Source organism: Elgaria multicarinata, chromosome 3 (genome assembly GCF_023053635.1).
Source record: "Elgaria multicarinata webbii isolate HBS135686 ecotype San Diego chromosome 3, rElgMul1.1.pri, whole genome shotgun sequence".
In the NCBI taxonomy this organism is placed as follows: domain Eukaryota; kingdom Metazoa; phylum Chordata; class Lepidosauria; order Squamata; family Anguidae; genus Elgaria; species Elgaria multicarinata.
The window spans coordinates 31,662,741-31,680,787 of NC_086173.1; the positions used below are offsets into that span (position 1 = coordinate 31,662,741).

The following is an 18,047-nucleotide window of genomic DNA, read 5'->3' on the forward strand; positions in this document are numbered from 1 at the left end:
TTTTGACATTCTGGTTCTCTTTCCACCCCCACTAACAGCCATAATTAAAAAGGAGTCTGCTCTGAATAGTGTCAGAGCCAGAAGTTAGTAAATATGTAAATTAGAATCAACTAGTTAAAACAGGAAAAGCAGCCAAGAGATAACGGCCAGATTTCCAATCAGAATGAGAAACATTTAATGAAATACTATCCTTTATTATACCTGTTCCTCTGATCTGTTTGTCTCACATCTAATTGCCAGCTACCTTAGGTAAAGGGTGTTGTCGACCGAATCAGCTCCCTGTGAGTAGTCCCACGTACAGACAATGGAAACACTCTGTTGAGTCTGGAATGGACTATGGTTTTTATCTTTTCCTTTATTTCTACAATGTCCTGCAAAACCTGGAAGAAGTGAGGATTCAGCAGAACATAATCACTTAAAGGTCAACTTTGCAGGTGGACACTTATTGAATTATTGGATTATTGCATGGAGTCATTTTATAAGATTGTTCAATTAGTGATTGCATCATTTGTACAGGACTGTCTATAAAAGAAACTGTGTTTGTATCCACTCTTCCTATTCCTCATCTTGCCCCAACTTGATGTGTGCTGTATTACTATGATCGTCTGTGAGTATTTGTAACTTGTATTGCCATAACTAAATTATATATCTGTCAGTAAAGGATTTACTTTTAAACTTACAAGGAATCCTTGCCTTATTGGTCTTTGCTGCGTCCTAACTAAGAGCCGTTTGCTACTCTGCTATTCACTGGTTCAGCCTGAAACTTCCAGCACGTTAAAAGTCCAGTAGTTATCCAACACACTCCACTGGTGGTTTGAAAGAAAACTTTATTTTGCAACATTTAACTTATGTCTTACAATTGGATGGCTTGGTTCCCCCATCATGGTCATCACACCTTGCAGGTGGGAAGAAAAAAGCAAGGAGGAGGAGGGAGGAGAAACGAAGTAGCAAAACAAGCATTGTAGCAATCACCTCCCACCCTGTAGGTGTACGTTAACCCTTTAGCTTCAGGTTCAGTGACCTGCAGCCTGAGTTCTGCTAACACCCCTTCTTGAGGGCCACAGGGCACTGTGCTAGTCCAATTAGGTCATTGCATCAGTCCTATGCCCATCAGGTGCTGCTGGTACAGTTCCCCTGGTAGGGGCTTTGTCAGCACATCTACCACCATCTCTTCGGTTGGACAGTACTTTAGCTCAATCACTCTTTGCTCCACCAAGTATTTTATCAGGTGGTGCTTCGTCCGTGGTCTCAACTTCTCACTTGATGCCAGCTTTATGCACCCCCTGATTGTCTTCATGTAGCACTGTGGCTTGAGTGATCACCAGCCCCATGTCAGTGAGTAATTGCCTGAGCCAAATTGCCTCCTGATACGCACTGGCCGCTGCCATGTATTCCGCTTCTGTGGAAGGCATGGCTACAACCACCTGCTTTTTACTGGCCCAACTGATGGCCCCGCCATTGTATATGAACAGGCTTCCCGACGTAGATTTACGGTCTGACTCGTCACCTGCCCAGTCTGCATCCACAAACCCGATCAGTCCCATGGATGTGCCTCTTGGCAGTTTTAGCTTTGCATCCGCAGTGCCTTTCAGATAGCACATCACACACTTCACTCCGTTTCAGTCACGCTGAGATGGGTTGGCTACCTTCCTGCTCAGGATGCCCACAGCTGCAGCGATGTCTGGCCTGGTAACTGTTGCAATGAATAACAGCTTACCGATCGCCCTTCGATACTGCTGGTTGTCCACTAGTGGAGTGTCGTCATCTCGACCCTTCAGATGATCTGTGGTCATGGGAGTCTTGACCTGTTTTATCTCTGCCATTCCAAACCCTAGCAACATCTCTTTGATCTTTTGTCTCTGGTTAAGGAGAAAGCTCCCGTCTTTCCCCTTCTCAACTTGTATGCTCAGATAATGTGATATTGGACCCAGATCTTTATTCTCAAAGGTCTGCCTCAACTTGAGCATGATTTCTGCACTGTCGCTTTCCTGCTCATAGCACAGGACCAAGTCGTCCACATACACCAACACGTATGTCCATCTGCCCCCCTTCTGCCTGGTATAGAGGCAATGGTTTGCTTTCCCCTTGGTGAAACCCAGATTTACTAGGACTCCATTAATTTTCTCATTCCAGGCTCTGGCAGCCTGTTTAAGTCCATAGATGCTCTTGTGCAATTTACACACTTTCCCCGCAACTTCTGGATCTGCAAATCCTGGCGGTTGCATCATGTAGAGGTCCTCTTCTATCTTACGGTATAGGAATACAGTATTAATGTCTAGATGCTTGACGCTGCAAGCTTTCTCACTGAGGGCAAGTTCCCTTCCAGGTCTGGCACAAACAAGACGTCTGTCAGCTTTGTCTTCCCGGCGTGTGGTGGGGCTATGCAGTCTATGGTGCCTTCTCCTACCCCGTCTGTTCTTATCTGTTCTCCATTTGCCAGGCAAACATGACCTTGCCTTCGACAATCCAGTTTTGTGAAGAATTCCCTCTGGCTAGTCATATGGCAGCTGGCCCGAGTCCAATATCCAAACCAGATCATCCCCTTGAGTTCTGGATGGTTCAAGGGAGGCCGTTTTGCAGAAGTTTGTCCGGGCATGTCTTTCATTGCCCTTTGTCTCCCTTTTGTGGCCGTTTTCGGGACAGTCCCTTTTAAAGTGTGTCTTAGCCCCACACTTGTAACATTGTTTGGTCCCTGCCTTGAGGGCCTTCTTGGATTCCTTTGCAGCCTGGCCTTCGTTTCCAGCCCAGCCTTTGTTCTGTTACATGAGGCATCAGCCATGTTTTCCATCCTGCGATTCCACTCACTGATCAGCCTGGCCTTCACATAGTCCAATTTTAACTCCGCTTTGGGGGGGCGCTTCTAAGTCTGTTATGAGGGATTCATAGGAGTTGTCTAGGCTGCACAAAATGATGGCCACAACATCCTCTTCTGAGATCTCTGAGCCAATTGCCCTTAGTTCTTCGACCACTTGCAGGACTGCGTTTACATGGTCTGGCAAGCTAGCATCTCTTTCCAGCCTCATTCTAAACAGCTTTCTCTTCAGAAAGAGCTTTGTGTTTATGCTGCTAGGCTGATGTATTTTCGACAATGCTTCCCACATTCCTTTTGCTGTTTTCTCATTTTGAATGTGGAGCAACTGGTCGTCTTTGACCGACAAAGCAATCATTGCCCTTACTTTTCTGTCCCTTTTATCCCAGTCCTGGGGGTTTTCTGCAGGTCGAGCTGATTCCAAAACCTCCCACAAGTCATCTTTCACTAGCACCATTTCCATCTTGAACTTCCATGTCTGGTAGTTCCTGGTGTCTAGCTTTGCCATGGCTGTGTATGTGTTGCTTTCAGCCATTGTCCCACACTCTGGGATTTTTTCTTTTCCTTGTCTAACCAATAAGCAGTACTCACAGGTTCCCAAGCGATTCCTTTCACGGGTTATTCTTTATTTACGTCCTGGGCCGATAACTTACTCACTCTCCCTGTGAGTAGTCCCGCGTACAGACAATAGAAACACTCCACTGGTGGTTTGAAAGAAAACTTTACTTTGGAACATTTAACTTATGTCTTACAATGGGATGGCTTGGTTCCCCCATCATAGTCATCACACTGTGCATGTGGGAAGAAAAAAGTAAGAAGAAGGATAGGAAGGAGGAGAGAGGAGATAGAAAGTAGCAAAACAAGCATTGTAGGGAGGGTGGGAAGAAACAGCAGAGCCGGAGCACATGGTGCAGAGGACAGCATGTCCCTGGCATCCTTCTGAAGGGCAGAGCCAGAGTGTGTGAGATGAGGCAAGAGGTCCCTCAGGCGCACACTGCCCACACTTCCTAAGAAAAGAGCTGACTGGAATCTCACATAGAGATGTGAAGGCCTGGAAAAAAACTGGAAAAAATCAGGGGGATTTTTCCAAAGCCTTTTTTTTTTTTGCTTTTTTCTGAAAAAATGCAAAAACAAAGAAAAAGTGGATCATGGAATGTTTTATTTTAGCATGATTAATAAAATGTTTAAGACAGGCTATTTACTTCTCCAAATGATTTATAAAAACTATGTAAAGTATCAGATTAATACAATTTCTGTGCACCAAGGACAAGCAAGTACTAGGTTGCAAACGGAGTCTACAACTCTCAAATGCAAGAGCAAGATGCATTTCTGCCTCTAGGGGGCACTGCCATTGAAACAGAGACTGAAACTGATAGTGATAGCTATAGCTCAGGAAATGAGACTGATTGAATTTCATGTATATTCATTGAATCTTGGTCCCCCCTTTTTTCAGTTTTTATAGGAATGGGTGCTTTATGTCTGCTTGACAATGTGGAGGACTAGCGGAGACATAAATAATTTTCTTTGTTTGATAGTTTCTTCATTTTTAATTGTTTTTTGCCTGCTCCTCATAAACTGGCAAAACCAAAGAGGTTCCTTACAATTCAGGTGTTCCTTACAGTTCAGGAGCTTGTAGCTCCATTTGTTACAAACAATAAGTAAAAATGTAATAAAGTAAATTCAATTTGTAATAATTGTTTAAATACACTGTACTTTTAATATACCAAATGTAATAATTTTATACCAAACCAACTTGGACATAATTACATTTTATGTTCCTAAAGTAACAAAGTGACTTTCAATCTGTAAATAGTGCTAATATTGCATTTCCCCCCGCCCTCAATTTCCCCCAAAAATTCCATTCTCCCCCAAAACTGGTGTGTGTGTGTGTTTCCACAGCTTCAAAATTTCCAGAAATTTTACATCACTTATCCCACCCCACATGCCATATTGGGAAGCATTTGGGGGCAGAGTGGGGCAGGGTGGCTAGTGTAGGGTGACCATACGACCGGGTTTTTGATGACAAATCCGGGTGGGGGAGGGGAAATCCAGATTTTCCGAAAGGGCAGCTCTAATAGGAATTAACAAAAATGCTTATAACTCCGTCATTTTTTAAGATAAAGACATGAAACTTGGCACGAAGGTAGCAGGAAGGGCTTTAGTCATACCAAATTTGAAACAGATCCGTTCATCCATTGATTTTTTAGGAATTTTTTTAAAAATTGAGGTTTTAAAATTATTATTTTTAAAATTGTCATTTTTAAAGATAAAGAGATGAAACTTTGCACCATGATAGGATTTAGGTAGAGCTTTAGCCACACCGAATTTGAAACAGATCTGTTCATTCATTGATTTTTTAGGAATTTTTTAAAAATTAAGGTTTTAAAATTATTTTTAAAACCGTCATTTTTAAAGATAAAGAGCTGAAAGTTGGCATCATGATAGCCTTTAGATAGAGCTTTAGCCGCACCAAATTTGAAACAGATCTGTTCATCCATTGATTTTTAGGAATTTTTTAAAATTTGAGGATTTAATTTTTTAAAAAAGTGTTATTTTTAAAGATAAAGAGATGAAACTTGGCACCATGATTGCTCTTTACAAGGACTTTAGCTATGCCAAGTTTGAAACAGATCTGTCCATCCATTGAGTTTTAGAATTTTTTAAAAAAGTTTGAGGTTTTAAAATTATTTTTTTTAAAATGACATTTTTAAAGATAAAGGGCTGAAAGTTGGCACCATGATAGCTCTTAAGGAGCAATTTAGCCATGCCAAGTTTGAATCAGATCTGTTTGATTGTTTTTTTTAGGATTTTTTTTAAAAGTTCAACATTTTAAAATTATTGTGTTTTAAAACTGCTGGAGCCATATCCTTCATACTCAGGTTGTCAAACCTCCTCTTTGGGGTGTTGCATATTGAGCAGTTTCAGACCTTGGCATTAAGGGGATCTCCAGGCTTAAGGTAAGAAGTCCTGGGCAAGCAGGGTACCTTTCCTGTCGCAGATTTGGTGTGCAGTCGGGTACCTGGAGCTCAGCAGAGGCAAGGCATCCACAAATCAAAATGTGGGAAAGGAGAGGTCAGACAAAGCTGCCCACAGGGCAAAACAGAATGGGCCAGAGGCCTTTTTCTCAAATTTCCACATCATGGGCGATGAAGGGTCATCTTTAGAGAAAAACTCTCACGACCATCAGTAGGGTGCCAGTCGAGAGAGAGGCTCTCTTCTTTGTGGATGCCTTGTTGCTGCAAATGTTGGAACCTGGCATATCATTGCTTTGCTTCGCTACCACTTCCCTTCCACTTCACTTTGTACACTTGTGAGCTAGGCTCTGACTGCACTGCTGGGATGCAGTGCAGAACATTTGAAATACATACCAGAGAAAAATAGATAGATTTGTGGCTTTGGCTGGCTGGCATATCTCTTAGAGATAGAGTTAGACTGAAGTCACAACTCAGAGATGGCTGTAGCTGAGCCCTGAGAGGCTGCTGTACCACACAGAGCCTTTTTAAGAGTGTCTCAGAGTCTAGTTTTGGTGCAGGCAGAGGTGGCTGGCAGTGGAGTTTTTTTAAAAAAACAAGAGTCACCAGATGCAACCAAGCCATAAACTGTTGCCCTACCCCAGCCACAGGGTAGGGGTACAAATGCACAGCCTGGCTGGGCCGTTGGGAGACTTTGGCAGAGAGAGAAGAGGGTGGGGGATTATTTGAGGCTGGAAATGTTGGCAGGCTGGCATAAGGCAGAGAGAGGCTGAAGGCAACCCAGATGCACCTGTAGCTTGGTCCTGAGGCTGGCTTGCCACGCAGAGTGTTTTAAGAGTGCATCAAAGTTGTGCAAAAGGAGAGGAGGTGGAGGCAGCTGGTGGCAGAGGTTTTTAAAGTATTGGGCAAAAGGCGGGAAATATTATTATTAATAATAATAATGTAAGAGTCACCAGACATGACCAAGCAATAACCTGCAATAAGCAATATCCCAAGCCACAAGTGTGCAGCCTAGCTGGACCATTGGGAGACTTTGGGGAAGAGAGAGAGAGAGAGAGATTGTTTGAGGCTGGAGGCTTTGGTTTGTCTGCAATGACTTAGAGTGAGAGATAACAGAGGCTGCACAGACAACCCAGAGACATCTATTGTAACTTAGCCCCATGGTGCTGGCATGAAACGCAGGGTGTTAGGAAGAGGGTGTTTGTGCAGGAAGTAGACAGGAGTTCAAAGTCTGGATGTGCGAAGTGGTGCCAACACACCATCCTTGAGAAGCTAATGTATATAAGTGAGAAGTGTGAATGGGCAAAGTAGTGTTCAGTGCCACAACACCCACCCTAATGTTAGAGTAGAGAAACTTGTGACAATTATACACAAGCTTTTTTAAAAAATTGAAATTAAAAAAAGCCAGCCATCCGGCCAGCCAGTAGCAAACCCTGTTAACAACAACAGCAGCTTGCAATGAGTGAAGATACAATCAGAAAAGATATTTGAGGGAAGGGGAGAATGTAACACACAGAGTATAACAAAAGCTTCAAAGTACAGCAAAACCTACAAAAGTAGGAGTGAGTGATGTTAATTTCAGATACATTGGATCTCTCACTTGTTCTTTATTTCAGTGATTTTAACATTAAGATGTTATGTAGAACAGATTTGTCTTAAATGTGTGCTATAAAATCAGATATGTGACCAAGGCTATGTTCGGGTGGGCACGCCCCCTTGGTGCTGGACAACCCCCCTTGGGGGCGACCATGTTGTCCTCCTTTTTGGTTTCCAAAATATGGTCACCCTAGGCTAGTGTGGGTGGGTGGGTGCAGGGGAGAGACCACAGAGGAAAGTGTTGTCTGGGCTGGGGTGCGTGACAAAATTAGCCCCAGCCCAGTTTTGCAACTAGAAGAAGAGAAGGCTACCCACTCCAAACATGAATGGAAGAGAAAGGGGAAGAAGTGATTTTAATTATCCGTCCTATGTCAAAATAGCCTGACTCCCTCTTTCCCCTTCCAGAGATTGGTCCTTTTGCAGCTGAGTTTAGTGCTTGCTTTCTCAACACTGTATTCTGAAAGGGAACTTGCTTGGCTGGTATCATAATTTATAACCTATCCCATTCTGAATTCTGGTTTTGCTAGCACAAACTCAATTTTAAAAGCCCTGGGGGGGATCTACACTAAAGCGCTTTAAAGCGCTTTATAACAGTTTTGACAATTGTTGGGGCCCAGGACACACTGCATATACAGGTTTCAAAACGTTTTCAAAGTGCTTTAAAAGCAGTAGTGTAGATCCCCCCCTGGAAGGAAGGAAGTGAATGTGTTAAGGCTTCAGTCTTAAATATAGCTTGTGTGAGTCTTGCAGCTCCATCCCATTCTATGCATGTTTAATTTGGATTGCAGCTTTGATCCTAAGCATTGAATTAAATGGGGATTATTGGAATAAACATGCTTAGATGGCAAAAATATGTGCAGTTATAATATCCAAGATGCAAGAATATAGTGTTCAGATTGAAGTGTATGTGTCTGTTTTTAAAGTCTTAATATCTCTGAATATCTCATGGATTTGTCTGTCACTTAATGAGGAAAAGGTATTTTAATTAAACACATCCTTTAAAAATCCTCTGTTCTGGGTTTTGTAATATTGAATTAGTTGAAAGCAGGACAGTTAATTATCAAAAACATTAAAACAAACAGGTAAATAATATCTGAATCATCCTGAAACGAGTGGGGCTGTGCTGGGGCCAAATTAGACTCAACATGACAGATTGATGCACCAGTCATATTGAAAGCAGGTGAGTCTTCAGGGTATATCATTTTTAAGAGTAGAAGTGGGTACGCAGGCAAGGGGAACTGAACATCCCCAGGCTTATATCCATGCAGTCTGCTGCCCCAGGCACCTTTCTCCCAGATGGACTCTGTTCTGGTATCAGAACTTGGCTGAGCTGACAGACTGGCAAGAGAATCGTGGGGGGTGTCGGGAGTTCCACATAGTGTGCCTGTTTTGCTGCTTTCTATGAGACTGAACATCTGGTTTATTAAATTAGCCAGGACAGAGATAGGGGATTAGATCTCAGCAGTAAGAAATGTTTCATTGAGGTTCTGGCAGCTCCTAAGGAAGTTTCTTCTGAAAAACAACGATATTGATCGATTTGAACAATTCTCATCTTGTCTCAAATCTGTGATCCTTCAGTTGCATTTTGCTATCCTTGTGAGTCCTTTATTTAGGCTGAAATCCTATGCTGAGTTACCTGGAAGTAAACTCAATGTAGAGTTCTGAGTAGGATTATGCTACGCAGTCTAGTTATTCATACAAAGTTAACCAGAATTATGTTGGATCCTGGAATGGATCTTGGTTATGTTTTCCATTGCTTTGTTAATTGCTGAGGATCTCGAAGAACAGAAGACTCAGCAGAAACTTAAAGGTCAACTCTACACCTGGACATTGAGTGTCATAATTGAATAATTGTCTAACTGATTGTCTTCAATTAAGGGTTGCAAGGAGTTGCATCATTGTACAGGTTGTCTATAAAAGTAAATGTATTTTCATGTTCACTACTACTTCCATGTCCCTTACCCAACTTGATGTGAGCTGTATTGACTGACCATTTGTAAGTATTTGTATCTGTACTGCCATAACTAAATTATATATTTATTTGCCAGTAAAAGGTTTATTTTAACCTACAAGAATCTTTGTCTTAATTCACGTCTTTGCTGACTTGGCTGAGAACCGCTGCAATCTCTGCTAGTCTCTGGAAGGCCCAGACAGAGACTTAACACAAAAGTTTATGTGCCAGAATCCCAGTCTGTGCCATAACTAATCAGCTTATAAAGCCATAACTCAACAAATTAACATGAACTTCACATTGACTATCCATTTAATATTGCTAGTATATTAAATGTCTGACTTGTGGATTGTGCTGTAGTGGCTAGAGTGTTGGACTGAGAGTTGGGAGATCTGGGTTCTAGTCTCTACTCAGCCATGGAAGCTCATTGGGTGACTTTGGGCCAGTCACAGACTCTCAGGCCAGGGTTGTTGTTGTGAGGATAAAATGGAGAGGGTGATTATGAACCTTGGGTTCCTTGGAGGGAAAATGGTGGGATATTAATGTAATAAAGAAATAAAATGTAAATTCTGTAATCTTGTAACTTGTAGTCAGATGTTTTGATAGTGGTATAGTAACAGGGTTTGGTAGAATTTCACCATATGGTGGGTGCTTATCACCAGTTCTCCCAATAGTGTACAGATAAAAATCTGCAAAAGGCTATTCCTGGAGCAAGACCTTTAATAGAAATTGACTTGTGAAAATCTAGTTTTTATGTTTTAAAGAGCCATCCTTTCTTGCTTAATATTAAATCACAGTGAATAGTCCTGAGAAAAGATGGCTGCAGTGACCCAATCATTCTCTCTCTCTCCTTTCCCCACCTTTTCAACTTCCTGAATTCTACACATGATCAAATACCACATATTTCACATATATGAAATATTACCTGTGAATAAGCCCTATTAAATGCAGTGAGGCTTGCTTCTGGTTAGGGCACAATCCTATGCATGCTGGCTGCAGAATGCTAGGAATTGTAGGACTTTTTTCTGGCTAAAGGATTGCACTTTAGCCTCCTTTTCTAATCTGTCTTCACTGCATTATTTCCCATTTTCTGTTTAGTCTTACAATGGTGTACCTCCTACTAACCACAGTGTTCTTTAGCTTTTTTTTTCCTAATCCAGAACCTGTTTTCTTTCACATCTGGAAGGCACTAGGTTGGGAAGGCAGGTTAAATCTGTTGAACTCTGGAGCAATGTGTTTTATAGGTAAGCCCCTGGCCTTGCACACATTTAACAGTATTCCAGGTTTTGCAAGTGTGTTTCTTTTTATGTCCATTGTTTCACCATTTCGTACTGTCTGCCATACATGAGAGAAACTAAATGTTTTTAAAATGAAAAGTAATATAATCATTGGATATCCCTGCTAGCCTTCCTATATATTAGCTGAAGTGCTATTCAGACTGAACACCCAGAGTAAACAGAACAGTGTCTGTATAATCCTTGACATTTCTCATGCTCTTGGCATTAGCATCACATTCCAAAAATAATTCCTTCTTTCACTATCTGGGAGGAAGTGACTATTATCCCTGCTGTAAGGATAGAACACACTTCCCCAACTCATTATTAAATCAATTTGGGTAATGCAGATTTAGCTCCTAGATGACAGTGTTCAGTTCAGTGTGGTAAAAACACCTCTCTCAAATTCAGTTGAAACACACCATTCAAGGGTTGCTATTAAATACCCAGACAGATTTTGAACTTTAACAAAGTTCTGTCAGAAAGGTTCAATGACTCTATGTCCAGCAAAAGGATAATTCCTACGTTAAGCTTTTAGTTCAAAAATCTGTCACCTATAAGTATCCAGCACGATAACAGGAGCCAAGGACACCAACATAACATGGTCCTAGCTATTTGCTTATATCTGTTGGCTTCTTTTTCCCTTCTCAATAAAGGAAGTTAGAATGCTGCTATCCGTGTCCTTCCAAGTTCAAGGCATACTGGCTGTTTTCATTTTGGTGGTGTGAACCCCACAATAAACTACGGGTTACAGCCGACTCTTCGTTGCGTTTTTTCCAAAGAAGTTACCACACAAACAGGACAAACAAACCAGGGGCCTGTTAAAAATCTACAACGCTGATAAAAACAAGGAAACAAAACCCAAAAAACCACAATTAAGTTTACAATGCTAAGAATAAGAACAACAATAATCATAACCTTGTTACTATACTGATGTCATCACCAGCACTGTGTTGAACTATAAACTGTGACTGTGGTTTCGATTTTTCTGTATTATGCATTAGAAATTACTTATTATAAAAATGTGGAGATGATTGTACTAGGAGTTATTTGCATGTACAGTTTTGCTAGGCAACCAGCAGTTTGCCATTGATGACTGTGTTATTACGCCATGCACGTGATGCATCAGTTATAACCATTATATTTGTGAATAAATAAGTGTTGTAATCACTGTTCATCTTTGAATGTATATCTTGTAGTTGTGTGCCTTGTGCACTCTGTATATATTAGAATGCAATCCTATGCATGTTTAGACAGGGAAAGTCCTAAAACTCCCAGCATTCCCCAGCCCAGCAGAGCATTTGATCATAAGGGAGCTCCATCCTGGTGAGATATTTTACTGGCCAGTTTAAGTTCCTTAGGCAAGTGATCTGTGTTTCGGCAAAACTGAATATTTGGAGAGATTTTAAGGAGGCTAAATGAAGTACCACTAATGCATGTACCTATGTGTATTCATATCTCATGTTTTATAAATCTCAAGATTACGCTGGAAATGTGATGAATGATGCCTCTTTATCGCATAGCAAGCACAACAGTGCCGCCTACTGGTTTAAGTTAGACACAAAGCTCTTTTCAACAGATTCTCGCTTTCTCAACTGTCTCATTGCAAAGAAAAGTCTGGTTTAGAAGCTTCCAACAATAAAAATGACAAAGCCTTTATTGAAAAAAAATGTTTCATACTTAGCGAGATTGGTAAGAAAGCAGAATATTTTACAACTCTAAAATATAGTTAGAGCTAATTTAAGTAAATACATTAGAAAAAGATTAAAAACTATTAAAGTAAACCCTTTGCCCAACTTAAAATACTATGATTTATAAAATACATGCGTCAAGTTGAAAAGCACTAAAAAAAAAAAAACAATGCTAGGAATCAGTCCCAAGAAATCCCCTCATGTAGATTTTTGCATGCAGCATTCTTCATGCTGACTCTTAAATCTGGATGTTTGGTACATAAAGTGTTTCATAACTTATATTGTTTGCAGAAGAGCAGAATGAACATTTTAATTAGGAAACATTATTTCAGGAGGACAAATGTGAAATGTAAGTAGTGCTACCTTGCAGACAGAAGCATTGCCCTCTACACAGTCCTTCAGTTAGCACTACTCTTGGAAATAAAGATGCCACATTTCTAGGAAGGTGTGAGAAAGATAGCCAACCAGCAGGCTCTGATTCACCTGGGTCCCAATTTACAAATCTTGTATGCAAAACAAAACAAAAACAGCAAAGTGCGAAGGTCCCTTTCTCATCATTGCAAGTAAACATAGCTTCCCCCTAAAATTATGCCGCCAATTACATGTTTAAGATAATATTATTATTGGACACCTATAAGACAGTGTTTTCACTAGTTTTAAAAATGTATCCATTGTGCCTTTACACAAACATTAAAGTGCAGTCACCATTTAAAGTGGTCCTCAAGCCCCTTGGAACTGGTCCCTAAGCACTGCAGTAGTATTGTAAGTGGTAATAGTAATATATCTCAAACAGCCCCTTTTTTTCCAGCTCAGCTCTGGGGAGTATAGTGACATGTTGCAACAATGGCTGTATTAACAAAAGCAGAAAAGAATAAGAGGCCAGAATGGAATTCAGGAATGTACAGTTTTGCTCAATTGAAGCAGCAGCTATTCCGATAACAGATTTATGTTTACTATTCAATTTTCACAGAATCAGCTACATTCTTGCAGGTTTCCAAAGAAATTTCCTATAAAATGTGAATCTGAGCAAGTCTTTTTGGTTCCCTTATGCATTAACCTGCAGCACAATATCACTTTCATAGAGGGTAGCCACTTTAGGGGGGAGGGGAACCCAAAACACTAAACACATCAATTTAAGGCCCAGCACCCTGCAGTAAGTTCTCTAGTGAGAAACAAGTCACGTTCCTTCTTAGTCTTCCTCTTCACCATAATATCTGTTGCGCTTGATCTGCTCTTCCACAGTCAAATCTTCTAGGTTTTCACCTTCAAAAAACCCTACATCTTGGGATTTACGATCTGGACTAGCGGATGGGTCTTTCGCAATTGTCAAATTCAAGATGGGACGTTTGGGAGACATATGGAACGATGCCTCTTTCTCCGGAGTTACAGGCTCTCCTGCAGCAACTTCTTCCTCGTCAGTGTCAGCGCTCCTCTGGCCATTTTCAACGAGGCTGTCCTCGACTCTTGCTCCTGCCTTTCCTTTGTCCAGCTCCTTATCCTCCTCAGCAGCATTTGGAGCACCACCATGCTCAGCTGCATTGCTTCCTTCCACTGACTTGTTTTCTACCACCATTTCCTTCTCTGGTTCCTCACTTGCCCGGATCACACTCCTCTCAGCCTTGGGAGGCGAGGCATTCTCAGTTCTGTGGCCCCTAACAGATATTGTTCTAAACGAGGCAGCTACTGTAAATGGTCGGCTTCTTTCTTTAAGTGAAGATGTCCTTCGTAGCTTTTTAAGGTCTTGGTCCACATCTTCCTGATGATCTGGCTTTGGGATCTCATCTTCTGGGGGCCACTTTGGCTTCAACACTTTAATCCCTTCTTCCAAGACACTTCCTTGGCTGCCTTGTTCAGGAAGAGGTGGCCAGGCAATCTTCAGCTTCTTGGTTTCGGTAGGCCTCTCTTCCTTCTCAAGCACACCAGCAGCTTTTGCTTCCATGCTAGCTGCTAGAATTCCAACTTTTGCAATTGGAGCATCTTCCACTCCTGGACTCGGGGGGCTTTCCATGGCATTTCCAATATATGCATGTTTCTCTGGGGACTCTTCATTCTCAGTTTTGCTTACCCACAGTTCCTTGTGCGGCTTATGTCCAAAGCCTTCATCATAGTTGCCTTTGGATTTAAAGAGCTGGTTAAAGTGAGGCTTACAGTAAATGTTTCCATGTAGAGATGCATATGTTCCAAGACTGTACAAGAAAAACAGACATACATAGGGCCATCATTAGCGAACCTAGTAACTCACAGGACAAGAAACATTAACTCCCTCAAAATGTGCCTCCCAAAAAGGGTCAGATGCATCACACCCACACAACTCCTGTAAGATATTCTGGGCTAAAGTACAAGAAAGGGCAATTGTATGGACTACCAATGGGATAATCATTCCAAAACAGACCTGCAATAATCCACTTATAAGAGTTACTCTTAAATATTGTACCAAGCCAATTACATTAGCTGTCCTTTTTGAAACAATTGCTTTAATCATGCAGCAGCTTCAAAGGGACACCTTAGTCACATACAGGGGGAAAAACAGCTCCTTTAAAAAAAAGGGGGGGGAGGGAAGGACAGCTAATGTCTGGATATCAGAAAGATGTTCATAGATAGGAAGGTTGACACTAGATGAAGCCATTAATTTCAGGTCAGAACCAAGGAAAGAGTGCAATTTCAGTATTACTACTGTGCGATGAAGGATTCTTAACTGTGAGCACCTGCCTCAGCTATGTAGATGGTACATGGCAGAGAGGAGGAGGGATAATTCCCTACACTCTCACCTTACCAATGCCAGAAATTATAGGCAGAAAATAGTTTTGCTTTTCAAAGAGCTGAAATAGGGAATGTATTTATGTTTCCACTTTCTCCCCTTAAGTCATTTTGGAGGGTTCTTCATTGTTTCAAAACCCAGTTTGATAAGAGGCGACAATGGGACAGAAGGAGAAATCATTCAACCTAAGTAGGAACGCCTCTCTCAAAAGCAGGCCTGGCGCTACCATTAGCCAGGGGGAGGCAGTTGCCTCAGGCGGCAGATGCTGGAGGAAGCAGCCAAATGTTCAAGAAGAGAGCTGTGTGCCTTGCAGTCTCCTCTGTGCCCCATAAGTCAGACTGCTGCCTTTGGGTTCAGTGGAGGACATTGCCTCACCATTAGTGTTGAAAACAGATTCATCTGCCTGTCCAGACAGATTTTGTGCACTGAATGGGAGGGGCACCATCTTGTCCTTCACCTCAGGCAGCAAAATGTATTGGACTAGCCCTGCTCAAAAGCTATGTCTGTTACCTGGGTTGCTGCCTCCTAATGGCCAGAATAAGTAGCAGAGGCAGAGACAAACTCTGAACTTCAAGTTGCGTGGCTGCTCGAAGGAAACAGCCTATTGTGCTCTCTAGGGGACCCAGATCGTGTTGTGATGTAAACACCGCCACTATGATAGCCAGGCTGCCTTGTAGCAGGATAGGCAGCTGTTGCCAAGACTGCCATTGACAGTCAGCCTAGTCACCATCTGGTGTCTCACATCACATGCCACTCCATCCTCCTCACACTTGTCAGAGAGCATAGGGGGCTGGGATGGGAGCTCCAGCCCATGTCCTTCCCTTACTTTTACCTTAGGGGGAGGGGGCAGTCAGTTACAAAAATCGCCACTTGCAAGAGTCACTAGGAGAGGCCTGCTGGTGACTATTCAGATGAACGGCAGTGATCTGTGGCAACCCCTTCTTTCCTTTGCTGGGAGAAGACAGTTTGGATTATATCCTACTTTTTTTTTCTACCTGAGGAGCCTAAGGAGTATTACATAATCCTCCTCCTCTCCATTTTATCCTCACAACAACAGCCTTGTGAGGGGTTGGGCTGAGAGTCTGGGGCTGGCCCAAAGTCACCCAGTGAGCTTCCATGGATCTCCTCCCAGTCCAATACTCTAGCCACTACACCACACTGGACATGCAAGGCTGAGAATTCTGTTCAATTTAAGCCTGATGGGATTCCGCAGTGTTTTCGTTATGAGCAGGCTTTAACAGATTTCCGATTCCAGAAATGTTTTGCACTTTTTTCCCCAATTCCTGCCTTTGTGCTTATGGTAATTTGTGCAAATTGGATTTTGAAGGTACGAGCATCTTTAACTTTGTGCAAATGGGGTCGTATTTATTTATATATATATATATATATATATTTAATTGGCAATCTTGTGCAAGTGCACACAATGCCAAATCCGCTTGTCTGTTATGTAGCCCCACAGAGGTATATTTCCTTTTCATAAATATCAGTTTCACCTACTTCCTTTAGCCCAGCAGAGCTAAAGGAAACTGAATACTTGTCAACTTCATCCTCTACTCCAGGTCTTCCCCAAGGATAGTGGGGGGGGGGGGGAGAAATTGACATGTTCTTTGACAAGTACAGAATATGGCAAGGCTAGGCTAAATGTAGTATGTGGCGAGGATGAAACCAATAAGGATATCTCCCAGAAGGGAATATGACTCTGTGGGACTACATAGTGGACAGGTAGACTTGTGATCGTGCACGCTTGTGGAAGTTCATGAATACATTTTTTTTTTAAAAAAAAAAAATTACAAACCCTTTTGTGAAAATTTAAAGATCCCCCCAAATCCAATTGTGGCAAAATGCCACCTTTAAAAACAACAACAGAAACACATATTGACTCAACTCACTACAGATTGAGTTGATGCCAGTGGGACTAAATGAAGTAAAATCTGCCAGGGCCGAACTGGAAAAACCTGTCAGGTTTTCAGCCCTCAAATGGAATTCTCATACATTCCTAGCTTGGTTATCTTTCGTTCTTTGCTTGAACTGATACTCCCATTGCCACTGTTGCATCAGTATAACTGCAGTCCTGCTGGTATGGTCACTGTCCACAAATTTGTCTAACCCCGTTTCTTAAAAACCCTCTGGGTCAACAGCCATTGCCACATCTTATAGCAGTGAATTCTGCAAGTTAAAATTTTATATATCATGTCAAGGGTGGGCAACTTGTGATCAGATATTGTTAGACTGCAGCTCTCATCAGTTCTAGCTAACACAGCCAATGGAGAAGTATGACGGGAGTTTCAGTCCAGCAAAATCTGGAGGACCACAAGTTGCCCTGTATTATGTAAATAGCACACTTCTTTTTGCTACCATTCATAGAGTATCTGAGGTAGCTTAACTACCTACTATTATTTTACTGTGGGGCATGTGTGACAGCATCCCATGTAGTAGATTCCACTACATGGAGCTCCTGGTGGCTAACCAAAAAGAGTGCCCAAGTTACATTTCTTAGCACAAGGAACAATTCACTTCTGCAACCCACAAGAGATCATTAATCTTAAAGCAATCTACATTTGTTTTTAGAACAACTGAATTGTACCCAACACTCTTCAACTTACGTGAGTTTGCTATTGCAGTAAGAACAGCGGAAACAGCTGATATGGTATACTTGCTGGTTGGCAAAGAGACGCTCCATTGGGTATACAGTCTTCTTGCATGCAACACATGTTTCCTTTGCTGGCAACTGGAACTTCTAATGGAAAAAAATGGATGAGTGGTAGCAGTATTTTTCTTTCAGTAGCCCTGAAGGTCAATCCCAACAGAGTCTCCCTCAAAAGCTAATGCACATTTATTTAACTTAGAAGCAACAATCTCTCTCTCTTCGTCCTCTCTTCTTCCCCCTCCCCTGGCCTGCCAAATCCCATGTTCTGGCCAAGCTAGAAAGGCCAAGTTTATGAAGACACTCAACAAAATCCCTCCATGACCACCCAGTAGTATATTTGCTGCTGACA

The 18,047-nt window shown here is 41.9% G+C and overlaps 1 protein-coding gene across 2 annotated transcripts in view; it reads right to left on the bottom strand.

Moving 5' to 3' along the window:
* Positions 1-12,236: 12,236 nt before the first annotated feature.
* Positions 12,237-18,047, bottom strand: part of LIMA1 (LIM domain and actin binding 1) — a 62,759-nt gene continuing 56,948 nt past the window's right edge. For both annotated transcript variants that reach the window (XM_063119865.1, XM_063119866.1), the window contains exons 10-11: positions 17,655-17,788; positions 12,237-14,479 (exon numbers count right to left, since the gene is read on the bottom strand). In XM_063119865.1, coding sequence (XP_062975935.1) covers positions 13,483-14,479; positions 17,655-17,788 — 1,131 coding nt within the window. In that variant the 3' untranslated portion in view covers positions 12,237-13,482. The remainder of the gene's footprint in view (positions 14,480-17,654; positions 17,789-18,047) is intronic.